Source organism: Sturnus vulgaris, chromosome 2, assembly GCF_052056855.1.
Source record: "Sturnus vulgaris isolate bStuVul1 chromosome 2, bStuVul1.hap1, whole genome shotgun sequence".
Classification (NCBI taxonomy): Eukaryota; Metazoa; Chordata; class Aves; order Passeriformes; family Sturnidae; genus Sturnus; species Sturnus vulgaris.
In genome coordinates this window covers 58,530,702-58,552,708 of record NC_142244.1, presented here as the reverse complement: position 1 = coordinate 58,552,708, position 22,007 = coordinate 58,530,702, and the positions used below count along the sequence as shown (strand labels likewise).

Here is a 22,007-nt window from a genome sequence, read left to right as displayed (position 1 = left end):
AGAAGCCTATCAAGTGGCTGATGAGTTGTCTTTTTTATTTCACATTTACATAATACAAACCTCTTTTTTAATTACTATTTCCTCTCGTTTCTCCATGTTTTCCTGTTCCAATTTCATGAGTTCTCTCTGAATCTTTTGGCGCTTCATTTCCAAAGACAGCTCATGATCATAATCATAATTAACATCTCCATTATCAGAGTCTTTATTTGAAGAAAAAAAAAAGTAAATAGATTAGTAGACAATTTCTTATGAAATATATAACAATAACATTTAGCATACTAGATGCCAACCATATATATTTCCATTACTTTTAAGCAGTGCTTGAATTGACTGAGAAGGAATGAATGCCAAATTGCTTCTCCAATTACATGCGCAAACCTGAAGTAATTCCAGCTAGTTCCATACAACCTGAAGTTCAACTCTTAAACTTTATTAAAAAGAACACCTTAACTTCTTTCATGGACATTCATCTGAAGTAGCAGGGGAAACATTTATTTATATTTAAAAAACAAAAAAATTAAAACTGCATGTCTTCACAAGGAGCAAAAATACGCAGAGCACTACTTAACTGGAGAACTCATATGAAACATTCATATAGTGATACATGATACTAGAGGGGTTTATTTAATATAGTGTCTTACAAATCAATTTCTACACTTAATTACATGTAAACATTGATTTTAAAATAAGAGTTCTGTACGAACCCTTTCATTGGATAAACATACACTTCCGGAGTTTGCATCTGGTTTTACAACATTATCACTGTTTGCTTTTCACATTAGAAAAAGTGCTATTTCTCTCACTTTTTCATTAAGTCATGGCCAGTTAATATCTTAAGCTTCCAACCTGGCAAATGAAATCTTACTGAAAATTGAGTTTACTCACTCTGTTTATATTAATTTTATTTATGGCTATTAAGTCTAATACTCAAAAAGCATTTTGGGAAAATATCTGTCAGAGAAAAGACAAGTTCATTAAAAAGTTATTAGCTTTCATTCACTTCCTACATACAGGAACTATATCAAAGGTTTTACAATTATTACTTAGTCTATAAATTGCCTTCATGTGTCATGAGTGCATGGGAACAGTTCAGAGAAAGATGCATAGCTTCTTTCCCACTCTATCCACCTACTTATATAGCACTCAGTAGAAATTAGCAGACATTGATTCTCCTTCATCCATATACCAACAATTGAAACTATTTTGAAGAAAACCGTGAATTCTCAAGAGGAAAGTCTCAGTGTCTAAAACTTAAGACATTCGTATCATATGTTTATATAGAACTTGTGGTTTCTATGTTTCAAATCTTTTTGAGTCAGGTTTTATTTCCAGGTATACATGTCATGGATCAATTTTTCTTAAAAGTGTGTAAAAAAAAGTCTACAAAGGAGTGAATATATATAATGGTTATTTTTCCACTCCACAATACATTCCACGTATTGTGGTTAAGACACAGCAAAACAGGACCTGCAACACTTTTAGCAAACAGTATTGAAAAGCTCTGTAGTTATTGACATTTCCAAGGAGCTCCATCCTACAACATACGGTTAACTCCATTGCAAATATGTTCATTGTATCTGAATTCCCACAGACAGCATCACAATTGCCATTTTTTTTCCTGCAACGTTGTAACTATTTCTGAAACATAGACTCTTAGAAACCACAGAAACACCACAGTTCACCATCAGGTGAACTTGGACTCTTAACAAAAGTGAAACTGAGGAGAGAGGAAAACTGCCCACAGCAACAATGAAACCACCTAGTAAGTACTAAAAAAACCTCCAAACTCAAAAACTCCTACTCACCAACTCATACAAAAGTGACTACAGAAGATAACGCAAGACACTTAGCATTCTTCAAGAACTTTTATAATGACAAGTTCCAAAATTACTTTAAATGCAACTTGGATTCATCTAGTGACCTTAATGTAAAAGATTCACCATGGAGTAGACTATACCTAAATTCCTTGTTGCCTGAGTAGTCAAAAGAGAAAAAAAAAAAAAGCCTGTGTTTTTAAAGCTAGTTGATTTAACCACTGTAGCAGTCCAACTCAGGTAACTTGTTAGCTTTCTTAAAAAAAAAAATTAATGGCTACTGCATTCTAAGAAAATATTCCACTTAGAAACCAAATCTTGAAGCATTCCACTTGACACACAGCCCAGAAATCTCACAGTTCTTTGAGGCTTCAGGGGATTGTCAGTTCAATACCTTATACATACCTTCTCTATTTGTTTCCCAATCCCCATTTTCCTCTTCACTTTCTGGTGTTCGCTCCTTTGTAATTTTGATATCCTCCTTTTCTCTATGTCTTCCTCGTGAAGACTCTTTCTATAAAAGGAAAAATGTCACATTAGAGTAAACAACTTTATTTTAAAAGAAGCCTGAAGAAGCAGGTGTATTTTACATGGTATTTTGGCTGGGGTTTTTTCATAGTACAAAAAGCATTTTCCCCTTCAGCCTGTTAAACAAATACCTCCTAAACAAGTAAAGACTCCACAGGCTACATGTTCTAATGCAATTTCATATAATCAGAATGCAAACAGCAGATGAGGAAAAGAGAAGGATTCATAAAATAAGAAGGCTTAAAGGCAGGGCAAGAGTCAAGCACACATCAGAGAATAAAGTCTAAAACAGGCACCAAAAGAAGAGATTAAGTTCCAAAGAGCAGAAGTTTAATGAACTTTTAAAGAGTATAATTGTAACAGCCTGAGCAAGAATTCTCAGCTGTAAATAAGAATATTTATATGCAAGGCAGATGAGCCTCAGAAGTGGAACTATTTAACTCTTCAGACGATAAAGAATGTGGAGAGGGAGGAGATAGTAAAATAAATAAACCCAGAGACCCTTGGCCAGCAGAAGGGGAAAAACTTCTGAAGCAACACAATCTAATCAAGTTCCATTAGCTTTGTGTTTGACTTTCATTGTCTCCAACACAAGTCTAACTAATGCAGTAGCACCTATTTCCCATGTGGCAAAGGGTCCTGTGAACACCTAAGAAAGCCAGAGACATCCTTACAAGAAAAAAGATCATTCCAAGTCAATTGATGCTGCGCTGCTCTTGTGGCCCTGCTAAATTCCAGTATAAAGCTACATAGTTGCACCTCTGCATCTGCTGAAGCAACATTCTATAAATGATCAACCTGGGCTCAAGCGGAATACAGGACAAAGTTTCTTCACTACTAGCAAAAGAAGAAAATTCAAGCTTAGAAGTATCTCAGAAATCAGAACAGCAAAGTCTGTCCCGTAGTCCTGTTGTTCTCACCTCACATAGTGCCCTGTTTTGTATTTCTGGGGATTCTTTCATGTTGGTATGTGGGAGAAACATCAAGAAAAGGAGATGCCTGAGAATTTCACTAGCTATTCATTATCGAGACCTAGATCTTGATTTAATTTAAAACCTTAACATCAACTTAGAAACACTTTATGGAAACAACATAAAATTGCAGTTACTCAAAAATGAGTAAAATTCAACTATTCCTCTTCAGTCAGTAGCAATGTCAAAAACTTATCTCTAGTTTAATGACGTAAATCTCTAAAATGATGCAGAAGGTCATAATTTACTGAGTAATGTTGGTTGCTGACATCCACTGCAGACAAGTCTACATCCACTAAGCCGTTGTCTCAACATGCACTAAAGAAATTCAGTCTAAGAGCCAGAATTCTACTATGCCCCAAAGCAAGTTACTTGAAAAGAAAATTATCCTGATGAGATCTAAAAATCTCTAAGTATAACAAGCCATCTCTGCAACCATTCTTTTCTAAGACTGTTCATATTTTTCAAATCCTCCATGAAGGCCACATCTGTTCCTGAGCTGTATATTTCTGCTATATACTTCAAGTAAGTCCTACAACATAAACTAACAAAACCATAATTTCTTAAGTATTAGTTTAGAATAGGAACTAGATTACTAGTTTCTATTAATTCAACACTACCTCTTACTAGCAAACTGGAGTATGAACACTAGGACAACCTCTCTATGCCGATTTAAAAAAACCTCTCAAAGACAATTCATCAAATAACTTGTCATCAAAGAACGTGCAGCAAGTCGATGCTTCCAAGTCCAATTTAATAACCCATGTTAAAAATACTACACAACCTGTATGTATCATGCCTACCTCCTCAAACTTACAAGCCAATACAAGCATCTTGAAAAAGTGTTTATTTTCTCCTTTCAGTGGAAAGATTCAGTAGTGACACAATCATATTTCTACAGAAGAACTGAGAACAAAAACAGCTATCAAACTGAAATAATGAATATAGGGGGAGCATGGTATTTTACACTAATGTTGTTTAGTTGTCAAAAAAAAAGATTTTGACAACATTGTATCTTTAAAAAAAAAAAAAATCAGTTTAGAAATTGAGTATATTTTCCTGGGGCAAGCAAATCAAGAATTTAAGTTATGATGGTTTAGAACACATACTTAATTTTTCTCACTGAAAAGCCTTCAACATATTCCTTTTATTTTACTTGTTACACTTGTAACACATTTGATTCCCTCGTACTATGGGAATGAAATACTTCCTTCATATCCTTACAGACCTGTTTTGTCTCTACCTTAACAAGCCAAGAATAAAGTTAAGTTCCTAAAGGCCAATCGCATGTCTTTCACTTGTACTTGAAGATGCTCTATGTCCACTTCAGTCACTCTTGTTAACTATTTCTCTGTAGACTCTGAAAAATGCCATTTACTAAATGAGAAACATTACATTTTCATAATTACGTATTTATTTTTAGCTTGTCCTAAGAGGAAACAACGATTTAGCAGACTTGTCTACGCTGTTTTCAGGTACATGCTCACAGCTAAACATAGCAAGTGTTTATAGATAGACAGATGTTTACAGTTTCATGATGATGTTCAGGAGAGATGCCACATAAGAAAGGGAAAAATGGATGACATTATGGCTGACTTCTCTGAGATTTCATTTAATTTAATATCTATTCAAGTTGAAGTTCTGTGTCCCATGTGACCAGCACTCTACAGTACAAGACTTGATGTCTACTTGAATAAAATTCCCACTACTGCCAGAAAAGCCTGGCCAAGCACAAAAGGACTCATCCAATCTGTAAAACATGCTTCTGGCCAAGAAGTGTTACGTTGTCAACACTGATGGAAAGAAGACTCATACAACCTACAATTCTTGCATTGCAGAAATCTCAGTTTCAACGTTATCAAGTTGCACATGTACATGCAGCAGCAAAATAAACTCATTCCAAAGCATAGATTACTTTAAACCTACAGTAAGCTATGCATATTACAGCTACAACCTTTTGGGCAAGCACAGTACTACTTTGCTCTAGGTATAATATCTTTATAGTGTAAACTACTAGCATGCTACAGAAACGTAAGAAAATGAATCTGATGTTCCCCTGACAACAAGAGGTATCTGTTCCCATTTCAGAGATGGAAGACAATGCTGAGTCCTATTTCCAGTGGAAATAGTTAAAAACTGCAGTCACAAAACCCACAGATATGAAACAATTGATACGCATTCCTCACAAAAACCTTCCAAAGCGTACGTTAAGTTCCTCCCACATCATACACACCTTCCAGGTTAAGACTTTGGATAAGACTTCATACATCAGTAACTGTCTTCTCATAAAACGGTGAAAATTTTAAAATAAAAATTTCCAATTGAATACAGTAACAGCAGGAACCTCATCTAATTATTTGTATAATAATTCATACACTAACATACAGTGAAGTAATTGCAAACACAAATCCAAGAAACACAAAAACAACTGAGTTTAATGTAGGTGTCCACATAACACAGCATATTGTCTCTCCAAATAATAGTACAAAGCATGAAAAATAAAAAGGGATATAGTCTATAAACTGACCATATAGGAAGTTTCTTCCTGAATACATACAGAGTGTACTAGTTATCTTGTGTCTCCAAAGAAAAAAAAATCTCTTCTGAAAAGATTTTATACTACTTATACTGTCTTAGCTTCTTGTGGAACCTATTCAGCTTCGTGTGTCTATTTTCTGGCAACCAGGTAGAACTGTCATATATAATGTAAACAGCATTTCCCCTTGTCATTTTGAAATTTGCCACTCTTTCTACTGGGATAAAGCATGAATATGGCGCATCTAACTTTCATTGTCTCAAACATACGTTATATGCATTCATCCCATGTCCTTTCTTCTCTCCAGTTTATTTCTCACCTCTTTGCCCACTTCAAGAAGACCTTTGACTGCATTTTCTTGCATACAGGTGATGACAACCAAACAGCATTTCAAATGAAATGGGACCATGAATTTCTACAGCATATTATCAATCATTTTCTATTCCATTTTTATATACCTGAATGTTTGCTTCTACAACTGCGACTTCACTTTGAACACATGGTTTCATTGAGCTGTCCACAACAACTTTTTTCTACTGAGTGGTTTCATTTATTTAAAAAAAAATCATTAATTTTTTGTTTTAAATACTTTTTTCATTGTGCATTACCTTGCACTTGCCAACACCAAGTTTCATCTGCCATTGTACTGCCAAAAACTATCTTTCCCAACTCCCGTAGCATTCCTCAGACTTCAGTAATCTTAAGTACTGTTTTCAAATCTTCTGCAAAGTTTGACATTTGGGATGTCCGATGTTTTTTCTACATTCTTTATAGTTCTTTAAATGAATTACGATAGCATTCCGTGTAATTCAATTTCAAATTAATCTAAAATTTTCCCCTTAGCTGGCTTCTAAACCTAAAATATTATACCTGCTATTCTTTGAGTATCTATACATACGCCTCAAAAGCCTTGCTTCAAAACAGGTTTGACTTATGTCAGGCAGTTCTCTCTTAACCACTACTCTCCATCGAAGTTTCAGTCTAGTAGTCTGGTGAAGCGCAGATTTTGTCTGCAAGAACATTTCTGATCGGTCTTTTTTTTTTTTAACAAAAATTATGAAGCTTCCTATGGAAGCTCCTTTATGTCAAAGTTTTCTTATTGAGCTCTGCTGTTACCCCAAAAGCTTTAATAAAATACGGAAACATCACATATTAGATCTCCACCATGACGGCAGCTCTACCGATGGAGCCAGATTGTTCTTAGCAGTTCAATCACTTGAGTCTTCTGTCCTTTTAGATATACTGGTTCTTTGCAAAGCAACTCTTGACGACTGTCCCTCTTCATCTATTTGTTCCAGAATATTTTCTTTGATATCCTGTATTTTGAAAGTTGCCTCCATGGAACTAAAACAAAAGTTCAGCTGTTTTCTCAATCTTCCATTTTATGAGATTGAAGCAGAGCAATTTTTACTCTGCTGTGTGCTTAATCTAGAAATAATTCTTTGATACTTTAACACTAATTCTCCAATTCCTTTAGATTCTTGCTTCCAGTTCACTTTCACTTGAGTTTTAGTCGTTTAAGAGTATTTTATTATTACATTAAGAGAACACTATAAAAAGCATGGTTAACTAACCAAAAGTAAGAATTACATCAAAATTAGAGTTGCACCAGGACAGAAGTTACAGCAAATTTTTAATGACGGTTGGAAAAAAAAATTTTCCCACCAACCATGTACTCAATAACTGAACAGTTTATTCAAACTATTAGAAAATAAAAGAAACACATTTCAGTAAAAAGATTGAGAGTTTACACAAATTAATAGCAACTGAAAACATGATTGGAAGGTAAGCCATTCTGTTAAATTTAATGATAGCAGCTGCTGCTGATTTATTTACAGCTGACATAAAAAATTCATTTTACACAGCAAATAGGAACAGACCAAGAGGAAATGATAGAACATTGTTAATACCTGCAGAAGCAAAACTGATTTTTTACAAATAAAACCTTTGAAAAATTATTCATATGAAGATGGTCTTAAACATGGTGCAGGAACACAGTGGTGCTATTGCTATGCAAGTACAGGGTCACACTATGAACTCTATCCCTATTTGTTTGTAACATTAGAAACAAGTAACACAATTTAAAAATAATTAAATTTTGATATTTGAGGGCCACAGGGTTGAAAAAGATGTTTACAAAATAAGAACAATAATGAATTTTTTGCAAAATCCATAAAGTGAGCAGTTGGGGTGCCTGATGAGTATGTGATGAGAAAGGCAAAATGAACCAGCACAATAGTAACTGCATGGTTTCATCAAAAGCAAATTTGGGGTGAACAACTTAAGTCAGGATGCGTGTATACAAGGGACATGAATAAGTGTTGGGAGAAAATAGTGGATAACTGGAACAATGGTTAATATACTTTCTTGGTAATAATCAAAGAGTCTGCACTGTTATTAAATACCTGTTTATCAGTATTTGTAACACATTTTTAAGTCTGTGTGATTTATAAAATCTTTGGGAACCAAAAGACCAGAAAGCACTATAAAATTGCAAAACAGTACAATTTTTAAGACACTTCATAACAAAAAATGTGAAATGCTATGTACAGAATGATCAGTTCCTTAAAACATTTTCAATATTACAAGTCACAACAGTAAGTTTTCTAGGACACACTGCCCAATTGCTACTGAGGGATTCTGGAGTTCTGCAAACTCCACTCTTACCCTAACAGGAGAGGATGATTCCTCTGTACTTCGTTTCTGTGGCTCTGTCTCAACATCTTGACGTTTGTTCTTCATTCTTTCCCGAAGATCTCCAGTGGGTCTTTCTGGTGACCTGTGTAATACAGAAATATAATATAACCAGCTCTATGGGACTATTTTTTAAAGGAATATTATCTGTCTTTTAATTATTATTTTATTGGTATATCCAGAAAAATCTAAACCTCCCACCCAGAGGTAAGGTGGATGAGTAAGAAAATATTCCGTTCTAAAGGGCTTATGCATTACAAAAACCCCAATCCTTTCAGGAAGTCAAGGAAGACTTGACTCTAAGAAGAAAAACTACTTCTACTCAGTTACTACTCTACATCATCTTCAGGTGATCCCATCCAGAATAAATAACCTTTTTCTGACCATCATGCAAATGTGTTTCACAATCACTCCTGCCAAATATTTCAAGATTTAGCCTTCTCCATAATCTAAGCTGCAACGATTTCTATATATATATTATACAAATATAAGTGTCTCTCTATATATATTACATTTATATATTTAAAACCACAATTAATGCAGAATCAAACTATGATAGGCTAGCAATGACAGTCACAGAGAAGCACAACTCTGAATGTGGATGAAGTCTGCAAGCAGAGGTAACATAACCTAGGTACCATCCTCCCATGGTCTAGGTGAGGCTGCCATACAGGAAAACACTGCTGCAAGACCATGAACCAGAAATTAACTCTTGGAGGCATCTTCCATTTTCCATCTTGGAGTAATATAATTAATACATTATCTAATTACAAAATACTGGATGAACTCTACTAGTCATGCACCTTTATGATATCGTTTCTGTAAAAGATATCACTGTGATGTGGAATGAGAGGAGGAACATCCTACACTATTATAATTTTGTCACCTCTTAGTACAGATTAATGAGTTCATTCACCCCTTATGGGTTAAAGGAGAACAAGCACTGAATCAGTGGGGCACTGGCACAGGTTGCCCAGAAAAGCTGTGGATGCCCCATCCCTGGCAGTGTTCCAGGCCAGGCTGGATGGGGCCCTCAGCAACCTGGTGTAGTGGAAGGTGTCCATGGCAGGGGGGTTGGAACCTGATGATCTTTAAGGTCCCTTCCAACCCAAAGTACTCTGTGATTCTATGATTCAGACAAACTCCTAACCTAAGGGAATGTAGGAGCTGTTTCAGATGATCTTTCAGTTCAAGAAAACAAATTTTCTCTTCACACATATTTGGCTTGATACCGAGTTTAGCACTTCTGTGATGGTACTTCTATTAGCTGTAATTATAGACTCTTCTGTGAAATGTATACAAGTACTACATCTGTGCCTATCAGCTGACACTAATATAAAGAGATACTAATGCTGTCTTTTGATTAGAAAACTTACATGTAATATATGAAAAATTAAACTGGCATTTCCTTTTTTTTCAGACTGAAACAGTTTCCATTGAGAAAGTAATTTCTCCCACTCTTCCTGCCACATTATATATAAAGGGTAAGACTGTCTTTCACAGTCAATGCATACAAAAATTTAATTTAATAGGATTTAATTTTCAATCTGCACATATTTGAAGAAGTAATTTTTTCCATTTCATCCTCTGCACTGTTTCCTATATTTAATTCCTTAAACTACATCATAGGGTTAAATGTATGAGGACCTACAGAGACAAAGACCAGCGACTGCTCTCATTTTTTAATACATTTAATTCTCCATGAAATTTTAAGTACATGTCAATCTAGATCAGAGGAAATGTACAGAAGAGTGGAGCTCTGCTTTTTTCCATCACTAAGGATCAAATAATAGCTGGCATACAAGTACAAATAAGTTATCTTCTTTGCATGCTTGACTATATGATCTTTAAAGTGTCTGGATTTAGTAAAGGTTATGATTCAAAGTATTTTTCCCCTCCCCCATATTAAAAAGGTAATTATTTGCATTACCAAGACTCTCTGAAGCATTCTAACCATCAACTACCTCAACAAATAAACTGTCTTTCAGCATTAAAGTGCAATTCAACACTTTAATTTTCAATAATATTTAAGCTACAAATACAAAGGATTTGGATTAGTGAAACTGAAAATTAAGTTAAAAGGCAGAAAGATTATCAATAATGTATTCATAATATTGCTCCTCGAGAGGAATACTTTCAGAAAAAATCCCAGTAGCTGAAGGAGAAAGCAAGAGAACTTGTACTGAACACAGCTCGTGTACCTTATAGAGTGACAGCTGATATTTTAATACGACTTGTTTTTTAAAAGTTATAGGCTGGAGTAAAAAACAAAATATCCAAACCATTTTACCCTCAATTAATACATTTTTAATTCCCTCCATGCTGAAAAAAAGCTATTTTGCTAAAGCAATACTCAAATCTACTTAAACATTATAAAAATTCTGAAAAAAACACAAATTTAAAAGGTACACATTCAGGGCTGGGGTTTGTTGGGCAATTTTTTGCTTGGTTTTGCTGTTACTGGGTCAGCTTTTTTCAGCTTGAGGAGAACAGCAAAGCAAAGTCATGGTAATCACCCTATCTCTCCGTCCCCAAAGACATCTTAACCCTCTAAAAACTCTAATAAAATAAGACTGACAATAAGTCAAATTTTAAGAAATAATTACTCAGGAAGCCATGACTGTTTTCAGATGCTTTGGGTAAATGCACAGAAAAACAAGCTGGTCCACTAGCTGATTTTTCTTTTATTTGTACCACAGCTTCATTTCTACATAAGCTTCCCCCAGCCCACTCCAAAAGAGATTTTTGGTTATTCCAGGTCATGCTCACCGCTGAACTGCAACAGATCATGACAATTTACCTCTCCAGTTTAAGATGATGTGGCTAGACTGCAACTGCCAGAACCTTTCACACAAAAAGCATTATGCAATTTCTTTTTAATATTTTGAGCTGGGCCTATCTTTTAAATAAGGCCTAAAATGTAGAATTTCCTCCTTTCAAATTCTAAAGCAGTTAAGTGATTTTAAACAGCATTACTTCCTGCAACAGTTCAGTTATCCATGTTCAACAGCATTTAGGAAATGCACATTCATAACAGTGCTTTCATTTGTTCCTGTACTTCAGGAACAAGTATGCAGCAACAGGCACACCTGGCAACACACCTACCTGAGGATATCTCTGTGCACCTGTGTGAGAGCACACATATGCATAGAGGCAGATAACCAATATTGTGTATTATGTACATATTGTAACTCCTCAAGAAACACTGTCCTGTTTTCCAGTTTACCATACAACAATATTTGAAACTTTCAAAATCCATACATTCTTTCCTAATATAATTGCTGACTTGGTTTGGCTTTTAAATGCAGTGTGATGATCCCAAATATAGAGGATCAGTCAGACTAAGAAAAGGGCCCAGCAATGGCATGAAAATCGCATGAAGGAGCCAGACAGGAAGATGCCAAGCAGCCAACCAATAATCTACAAGTGCAGAAAGAGCAAAATTCCTCATGGGATCACATGTTCACAGACAGCTCTTAGTTAGCTTCTCCTTAATTCTGATGTTGGGAAGACTAGCAGGTCTAATAGTAAATTCTTAATGCTATCACCAGGTAACCTTCATGTAAAAATATGTTAGGTTTTATTTTTATAGCAAGATTCAAATTCGTGCTGTGAGGCAGCATTAGTGCTAAAATTGAACAATCTTTTTCTTCACACTTTAGAGTCAAGTTTTCCTACTGTCTGGTGGTGTTTTGAACTATGTGAGGCATTATGGTCAGATAAAACCATTAACAACAGGATTTACTGCAGACAGGTATGGAACTTGAGGCAGAAGATACGGAGACAGGCAGCAAAACATGCTTTGTCCTACCCAACTCCCAGCAAAGCAGATGAGACTTCCCTGGCAGGCATGGCTGAACACATGCAGACACACTGCCATTTTGTTATCGCAGGTATTTGAAAAAGAGTATTGCTTTAACTGAACTGATGTGGAAACAGCATTCGTTTGGCTTGCCTGAAGCTAATAAAATTGCATTTGAAGTGCCTGGATAACATTTGTGAAAATCTCTCTAATGTTAAATGGCATGAAAATGCCAACATTTTATTATGTACGTATCATGTACCAGCTTTTTCTATGCCTGGCCAAGAGCTATTAGTGGAAACTTTTGAAGACAGGCACAGTTCTTTCATTTGTCTGTTTTGAGAGGTGTGTAGGGGTGGTGGGCTTCCTCCCCCTTTTTATTTTTAAAACACCTTTATTAAATGCTGAATGTGCCAAGCAAATAAGCAGGAAGATTTGTCCTTTGACTTTTCATATAGTCCTAGCAAAAAAGTTAGCAATAAGAAGAAGGAAATCAACGTTTTTCTTAAATGTCAGTGGTGACAGTGAAGCAGAAACATAGCTTTAATCATTAAAAGAAATGTCACTTTTCTTCAAATGACCAAGCAGAACTATGCAATGAATGTTCCAAACACTGAAAGCAAGGAGAAAGTGACATTATAACAGTTTTAAAATTTAATCCCTACCAGTAAATCACTTACTTCATTCATTTAGAACATTCAGTGCAGAACAGAGTAAAATCTTTTACACACCAAAAGAAATATTAACCTCAGTGACGTATTTTGTATCCCAGCTGCTACCACCTTAGAAGCAATGGAAGATCAAACAAGCAAAGTCAAGATCATTCTAAGAGCATGCCACAGGAACAGGAAAAAGAACCAGACACAGAACCCTAACCTCATGTCAACCTTCCTATTGTTGCTTTACTCTTTGATGCTTCAGTGTGCGCATCCATAATCTATAGTTAATATTGGCATCATGAAGGACAGCTGTTTGCAAATTGTGAAGCCTTCACAGGAAGAGATACTATGCTAAAACCGTAACACCTTTCTGTCCTTTACAGCAAGAATACTACTGGTTTCAGTTAAGTGTTAGGCCACACAAAGGACAGTTGAAAAAAAAATTAGATTTTACTAACATATAAAGAGACATATAATAAAAAATATTCTCTTTTGAAAAGTGAGGTCACTTTTTGCATCTCCCCCTACAGTATAGGACATTTTTCTATATCTAATAGATAAAATCACAAAGCCATGTTCTGATGAGAAGTGTTTTCTCACAACAGGAGAGAAAGGACAGACATTCATCACGCAACATAGCAAAGGCAGAAGGGCTGTGAGTGTGAGCACTGCTGTAAGTAATTGCAAACCGGCATTTTAGCACAGGACAAAAGTACACCAGAAAGCTGCAGTGACATTATGCCAAAACAAAAAAGTACTAAGGTACTTAACTTCCCATTTCAAGTAACACATAGTTAATCTGCATCCAGTCGACTCTACTCATTTTTTAAAGCTGTATACACACAAAAATCCTGCACACTGCCAAAATAATTGTTTTAAGCAGCTTCATAAGGCAATTGATTATTGATACAACATACAGTTAGGCACACCACAGCATTTCACTTAAAAAAAAAACCCAACAAAACAAAAGACAGTTGCAAAAGCTATTTTCCTACAGCATGTGAAGAATTCAAAGTGAGTTCTTGATTTACCTTCTATAACTGCTGCTATAGCCTTTACCTCGTGGTGAAGGGCCATGTACGAATCTACATGTGTTCCCATAGAGGCAGTTGCCAGTCTTCAGCCAGTTACGGCACTGTGTCTAAGAGACAGACATTACTGGGTGAATTTCACACTCCTTTCTGGAAATACCATTGGTGTGAGTGTGGCAGAACAAACAAATGACTCCACATTAAGTCCCATTTATCTGTAATTTCTGTCCACCAGTAATATAACTGATTAAAAAAATAATCAACAAAGAGCATCAGGTCTGGCAGAGAAAAATTTAGGTTTCTGGAAATATTATTAATATGCATAGTACTACTACTGCTCCATCCAGAAGCTGGCACAACACACGGTATTTGAAAATTCTAGTATTAGCATGTTGAACATCCATGCGTTAAGGAGCTCTTTTCACCTTTACTTAATCTCAATCACATCTGAGCATTTGGTGCTTGTGAACTACTCTTTCCCACCACATAAATCCTGGAAAAGAAGATGCTGGGGTGGGGAGGAAAAGAAGAACGCTTTTACAACTCACCTCTGCAGTACTTCCAGTGCTGGGTCCAAGCCTTTCAAACACACTGGGTCTTCGGGATGTGCTATCGGATATGGTCTTGGTATTTTCCACTGTGACCTTCCTTCTAATTTTTGACATTTTGTACTACTTCAACCAAAAAAAAAAGCAAAACTGTAAAATCCTTCAGTTTGGGGCTATTGACACTGAACTCACACGAATAAAATAGTATGATATACGTTGCAAGAGCTGCTGCAGAGATGATGAAGAAAGAAAAAGAAGTCATAAATGAGTGAAATGTATCTAATAACACAGAATGCTTCTGAGTTGAACTAGTCAGCTGAACACCAGAAATGATAATTTTTCATTTTATTTCATGACCTGCTTTGGATTCTTCAGCTTCCCCTTGGGAAAGATCATATGACATGTTATTCATTTAGGCAGCAAACACCAACAGGACAAATGCTTTCTTTCATCATGTATTTTTGATGCACCAACTCAAGTGACTTAAAGTGAACAGAACCTTTAATATTATTTCACCAACCTCTTAGAAACCAGTTCCAACCACTAAAAATGCTTCCCACTTTTGAACCAAATTTCAAAAACTGAGAGCTTTATCTTTTTTCTCCCCTTGTTGTGTATGACAACCTACTGAAAACCATCTTGCTATCATCCACAGCCTGTGTTTGTTACCAGTCTGATTCCTACAACTATTTGGAATTACATGAGTTTAGGAGAAAAAAAAAACAAACAACTCCATAATGATGATGCACCTACTCAGCTGCTCAAAAAGCACCTCCTCATTAAGAAAAACAGATTTTAAAGGAAATACAGCATAACTTTGATAAACAAGAAGTCACAATTTATCTTACCTGAGAAACGAAGGAGTTTTAGGAAATTAAAAAAACATACATAAAGAAAAAAACAACATATATTTAGCACTACAGAAAGATTGTACAAAAAGGGCAAAATGGGCCTCAAAAACTATTATCCATTCTTTACATTCTACTTGATCTACACAAAAATAAAATCAATTTGGCAACATCTGCCAGGTGCTTGACAATTTATATACAGCTCAAAAAACCACCTCTTTGTTGTACTGCAATGTGCCATCACCCTCATTAATCAGTAGATCATGATTAGCCAAACACTAATCTCCTACCCTTCTGCTGCTGTCTCTTCTGCTCCTAAGCACATCACCGCATTTAGAACACACACACACTTAAACTATCTCACACACAAACAGGTTACAAATGACAAAGTTCATCCATAAAGCCAGAATAATACACATTCAAACTAACATCCAACCAGAGAGGATTAATGCATTTTCACCATCTGATCAGCAATATGTTCCCACAGTATCCATATGGTAAGGTAACATTTCACAGAAACAAAATATTATAATGTATAGACGTGGACACTTCATTATCTGAACCCTACAGCTATTTCCAGACAAGACTTCCCTAGGAGTCTGACACCTGTGCATTTTCTACAAACAAAATGCTGTGCTGAAGCTCTTGTGAAGCACTTTAGCTCCTTTATAAACAACAGAAGAAAGCAAGCTTACACTGTGTATTTGAGATTTCTCAGTAGACCTCTGCTCTACTGACTCCTTCTCCAAGTCTCTGATTATCTGAAGAATTTTATCTCATAAATAAGGTTCAGATAATCAAGACATTAACCAAGATGTTCAGGGAGGGTAGAAGTTAACCATATGGTGTATACCAAACATTAAAAACAATGGTTAACATCAATTAGTGGAAGCAGACAGTCAAACAGTAGAATTTCCAGTAGTATGAAATTATTTGGGTTAGTGAGAACTGTGGAGAATAGAGATTTCCAGAAAGATCTAATTGAGTTAAGAGAATTGAGTAACACAACAGCAGATGAAATGCAAATAAATATAATGCAATGCACACAAGGAGAAATGATTTTGTCTAAATATTTGATGAGACCAAATTAGTTCAGTCTTCTGAGAAAAATAATTAGGAGTCATTGTGGACAGCTCAATGTGCAGCAATAGTTAAAAAGTCTGATAGGATAAACAATTAAAGTTAGAAAGCAAAACAATACCACATCTCACCTAGCTGAGCACCCTTTCAGGATTCTCAGAGAATTTCAGAAAAAAAAATACTAAATTTCTACAGTTTCACACAGTCACACCCTTTTAATAGAAGATATAAAAATCAACTGATACATGCAAAAGCATTTTTAATCATATAACAAATGCCTAATTTGGATTAAATATTTACAGCTAAAAGAGCCACATCTGGAATAAAAAGTGTTAGATAAACGACACTGGCAATGGCAAAGGGAGAGAGGTTCAACACATGAAGGACAGATGAGTCTATCTAATACGCAAGTACAGTACACACTGACATTGTAGCAGCATATGGAAAAATCACATTCATTTCACCTCAATTCCAATGTACTTTTATTTTCAAAGAAACATTTTAAATGTTAATTTTTACCCAGCATTTAGTACCTTTTTGGAATTAACTTGTACAGAAGTTATGATGATGACTAGGCTTCAAAGGATAGTTATAAACATGGAGAGGATGAAGGGGGCAACATCATCATAACCGAACAGATAACTTAATTCCAATCGCCTTTTTCCCTGCATTTTGGTATGAGGAAATAAAGAATACCATTCAACTCTGAGTTTTCTAAGGTTTGTAAAACCCCCTCTTTAAAAAAGCCAAAACAGCAACTTAAAATGAGAAACAAAAACCTGTGCTATTTCAGGCAGAAATCTGTCAACTCTATCCTCATAGTCTGGCCCATATCTACCACTCTGCAATTAAGAACAGATCCTTTATTAACAGAAGAGATATTTCATGATAGATTACTCTAAGGAAACAAGCCCAGCATGCTGGGAATACACAGCATATTACTTTCTGTATCCACATATTATCACGAGAGCTTCACTCATGTAACAAGAACTGCAAGACTTATTCACTGCTAAGTGACTACAGATGTTATCAAAGGCTGCAGGATTAGAGTCCAGACACATTCTTCTGAGGCAAACTGAGGAATTTCACTTTGTCAAACATTGCATTTGAGAGACTGTGTTTGCAAACACAGTCCCATTTTCATTCTTTGAGGACCGAGTGAGTTGAAAAAATAGAGACTATTAAAACAGTATTGAAAATCTCAGATGGATAATGGACAGGTTTTGTGTTTCTAAGAAGGTTCCTTGCTCATAAATAAGTACTGTAAGGGGAAAAAATACGTGTTTTATTTCTAAATTTCTCAGACTACACATTAATGGACAACTAAGACCAATTTAAATGGAATACCCCATAAAGACTCCCCTTCTCAATTATTATCACCTTCTGATGTTTTACCACTGATGATCACAGTCCTGCTATCAATCCCATGCTGATGGCCAGTACAGTGACTTTCCATCAGATGTCTGAACTACCTGAACTACTCTGAACTACCATCTCCTTATCAAACACTAATGTGGGATTAGACAGTCGTGAGTACCAGCGTGGACTGAGCCTTAAGCACTCTCAACATTTCAAATAATTACTAGTAGGATAAAAAAAAAAAAAATCTAAGTAGAATATTATGCACTTCTCTTTTTCAGGTACATGACTCTGAATTACTGACTACTCAGGGGCACTGAGCTTTTTCGTACTTCTGAAACAGAATGAAGTTTCTGAAGCTAAGCAAAGTTGACTTTATCCTCCTAAAATTTTAACTGTAAATTATCACTTTTCCATGCATAAGTAAGATCCACGACAACCTTTACAATAAATTAGAAATATTATGACGCTAGAATAACTCATTCACGGATGCATCTATGTTATTCTTTAAATGAAGTAACTTCCTCAGGATGAGAGACAATCTGTTAATGACATTGATTACACTACCATTTGAAGGAGAACATATCACGGAGTGTTATTTACATGAATCGTCTAAAATGTGACAGACTTGAAAGAAGTGAGTGCACCAAGTGATCACTGACCAATGAACTGAAATCAATGAGGCATGATATGACTGACACAGCATTCACTGATATTCTGTATTTTTTATTACCAGCATTCCTATGTTTTGGTGTCAAGCATGCTTAACATTTTTCTTCAAAATCAGTATGATACTACATAAGTCATAATTAAGAGACACCTGAAACACCTGGTTTTCTGTTAGAAAAACCTAATCCAGTCCCCGGAAAAAATGAATCCTGAAGGATTCCACAGGAAAACTTGAAATTGAGATGTAACAGAACAAAAGCAAAGTTCAAAACCAAGAAAACATTTAAGGAGATAAAAGTCTCTTTAGGAAGTCCAAGACATCACTCATGAGCATGTCAATGTCTGCGCATGCACACCACACACAAGCTAAGCATAACATCACTTCAGAAAATCCTACCTGTGAAAAGACAAATAATATGCCATTTCAAATAACAAGCGAAATTACTTCAAAGTCCTACAGAAGTTCAGATGCAAACTCATTATTAACACTCCCTGATAAACTAAATACATGATGAAAACTGAATAACAGCTTTGAGAATGGTTCCCTGCACTTTTTAAAATGAAGAGCTTTTACCTGAAAACATTTTGGGTCCTATTACAATGTTAACACCTCCATGTCACATCACTAATAAAATCATGATATTCGAAGAAACTCCATGGGTTTACTACCTAAAAATATTACTAGAAATCGTAAAATGCATTCATAATGGACCTTGCAAAAGAGCAGTCAAATACTCACACAGCCTGTCTGACACGAAACTAGAAATTAACTCAAATTTAAAAACTCCTTGTTGGTAACCCATCACAATAGTAACTTGACCCTATCCCTCTAATTTCACATACGGTATTTCTCCACTAGTAGCAATAAGCAACTGCTAATTATGTTTGCATGAGTACAAAATCATGGTTGGCTTTCTATGAGTGAATAAAAACATCAGGGCCCAGTATGATACCAGGAAGTATAGAGGACTCCATGCCGTGTCTAACAAAATCTTCATACTCAAAGAAGATGTTTCCCCAGACTAAGGGACAGTCTGTACAGACTGGCGTGGACAGGTCCAAGTTCACTCAGCCTCAGTATCCAGCTTGCTGGATACACATTACCTCTAATCCATGAGCTGGATCAGCTTATTAGCGTGCTGTCACTCTCAGCAAACATGTTGAGAAGCAGGGTGTATTATCTGGGGCACTGCCACATAAATCCACACTTTTTTAGCTTTCAGGTACATTGGCTAAGACTCTCCACTCCCATCTGCACAGAGGAACCGGGAGTGTTTCATTAGCAGCCCAAGATCCCACAAAGCGCTGGTTGCTAACCCACTGAGAGCCAAACACCTGATTTTCAAACAGTGTTGCAGAAGGCTGACAAGATATCAACGGTGGAGCGAGAATCCATCGAGAAGTGAGAGGCGAGGCCCTAAGCAGACCACCCGTAACACACTAACCCAACCTGCCCGGCTACAAGTTCTGGAAGGGATGGGAGTTAGCTGTAGCTGCTATTTAAAGGAATGGTGATGAGTGAATTTATACAAGCGAAATTAGCAGTCCCTCTTGAGCACATAAAGCAGAAACTATTTTACTGCCAGAAAGTGGGAGAAGAGGACTACTGAAGTGGGAGGAAAAAAAAACCAAACAAAACCAAAATCCAACCAAAATATCCCCCCGAGCAGGGAATATCCGAGTATACGGGAAGGAGACTCCAGTACGACCACCGACTGACGGAACGGCACCCCGGGCACACGGCGGGATGGCGCCTCCGCGGGTTCATCTCGCCCCTCCTCGTGGAGCCCCCCGTGCACCCCCGGCCGCGCACCAAACCGGGCGGGAGCGCGGCCCTTCCCCGCCGCTGCGCCCCGCAGGCCCAGCGCGCCCGAGGCCCGGCGGCCGCGGGCCAGGACCGGGGCCGGGCGGGGGGAAGGGAACGCCAGGGCCCGCCCCGCCTCTCCAGCCCACCCTCCGCGCCCGCGGCCGCCTCGCCGCACTCACCTGCTCCTTGCGCTGCCGCGCCGCTCCCCGCCGCCTCCTCCGCCGCCGCCCGGGGCGGAGAGGGTGGGAGGGGGCGAGGGGGGGGTCCGTCCTCCCGGGCCTGAGCGCGGAGCGGCGCGGGCAGGAGGGGGAGGAGCGCGCGGAGCGGCGCGCGCCCCCGCGGACCCGCCGCTCCCGCCCCGCGCGCCGGGACAGCCGTCGTGGGAGCGCCGCCGCCGCCACCGCCTCCGCGCGCCCTTCCCGGCGGCCCTCGCGCCGCCCGCGCCGCCGCCGATGATGACGACGATGACGACGGCGGTGACGTCGCAGTTGGGAGGGCGGTGGCGAGAAGGGCGGAAGCGGCAGTGCCGCCATCTTGGGGAGGGCGGGGTAGGCGCCCGGCTCCGCCTCCCGGGAGTGGCAATGGGGCTGGCGGGGGCTCTGGAGCAGAAATTCTGTGAGGAGTGGCTGACGGAGCTGGGAGTGTTTAACCTGGAGGAGGCTCAGGGGTCCCTCCCTACAACCGCCTGAAAGGAAATTTAGCCCGGTGCGGCCGGTCTCTTCTCCTTGCAACAAATGACAGGATGAGAAGACCTAGTATTAAGCTGCACCAATGGAGGTTTAAGTTGAACATTAGAAAGAAATTCTTCACAGAAGGGATGATTAAATATTGGAATGGATGGTTAGGGAGGTGCTGGAATCACTGTAACTGGAGGTGTTTAAGGAAATACTGTACATGACACTCTGTGCCTTGGTCTAATTGACAGGGTAGTGGTGGAGTGTAGCTTGAACTCAGTTATCTCTGAGATCTTTTCCAGCCTCAGTGAATCTGTGTTTCCATGATCCTCAACTAGAAGAGGTTGCTCAGAGCTCCATCCAGCCTGTCCATAAATGTTTCCAGGGATGGGGCATCCACCACCTCTCTGAGCAACCTGTGCCGGTGCTGTACCACTCTTACTGTAAAATTATCTTCTTTCTTAATCTAAACCTGTCCGGTTTTGGTTTGTTTAAAACTGTTGTCCCTTGCCCTGTCATCTTACAAAGGTCTTACAGTCTTCAGGCCAGTGCAGTGCTGCAACAAACCCTTGGCGGCAGGGTGACAGAACTTGGCTGCTACCACTTGGTGGATTGGCCACCTGTGTGTGCTCACCTTGCTGTGAACACCCTTCCTGTGTCACAGCGGACATGAAAAGTAGGGTTGTTGTCTTGTAACAAGATCCTCTAAAACAGCACGACCTAAATGGGGGAATCTCTTCTATGGATGGAGTCTGCCCGGTGTGCCCTGTATCAGTCAGAGACCCTTTCACCTGGAGTTTTCACCATCTGGTGGGACATGTGTGCTTTTTTTTTCCCCTTGTACTGTGCTCTCTCTATTATACTTGTGGTGCAGTGAGCTACCATGGTAGATATAGGTATATAAATATGTCTGAAAAAAAACAAGGTGTTCTAAAATACAGGGGGTGCAGTTATTCTGGGGTTTTGCCTATGTGGAAAGAATTTTAA

At 37.9% G+C, this 22,007-nt stretch overlaps 1 protein-coding gene across 2 annotated transcripts in view; it reads right to left on the bottom strand.

Moving 5' to 3' along the window:
• The window catches only part of ZC3H13 (zinc finger CCCH-type containing 13), a 38,527-nt gene extending 23,745 nt beyond the window's left edge, over positions 1 to 14,782 (bottom strand). Inside the window, exons 1-5 of one of the 2 annotated variants that reach the window (XM_014868802.2) lie at positions 14,584 to 14,782; positions 14,036 to 14,145; positions 8,517 to 8,628; positions 2,220 to 2,328; positions 61 to 200 (exon numbers count right to left, since the gene is read on the bottom strand). In XM_014868802.2, coding sequence (XP_014724288.2) covers positions 61 to 200; positions 2,220 to 2,328; positions 8,517 to 8,628; positions 14,036 to 14,145; positions 14,584 to 14,700 — 588 coding nt within the window. In that variant the 5' untranslated portion in view covers positions 14,701 to 14,782. The remainder of the gene's footprint in view (positions 1 to 60; positions 201 to 2,219; positions 2,329 to 8,516; positions 8,629 to 14,035; positions 14,146 to 14,583) is intronic. The other variant, XM_088159690.1, reaches the window with a different exon arrangement.
• Between the last annotated feature and the right edge of the window lie 7,225 nt (positions 14,783 to 22,007).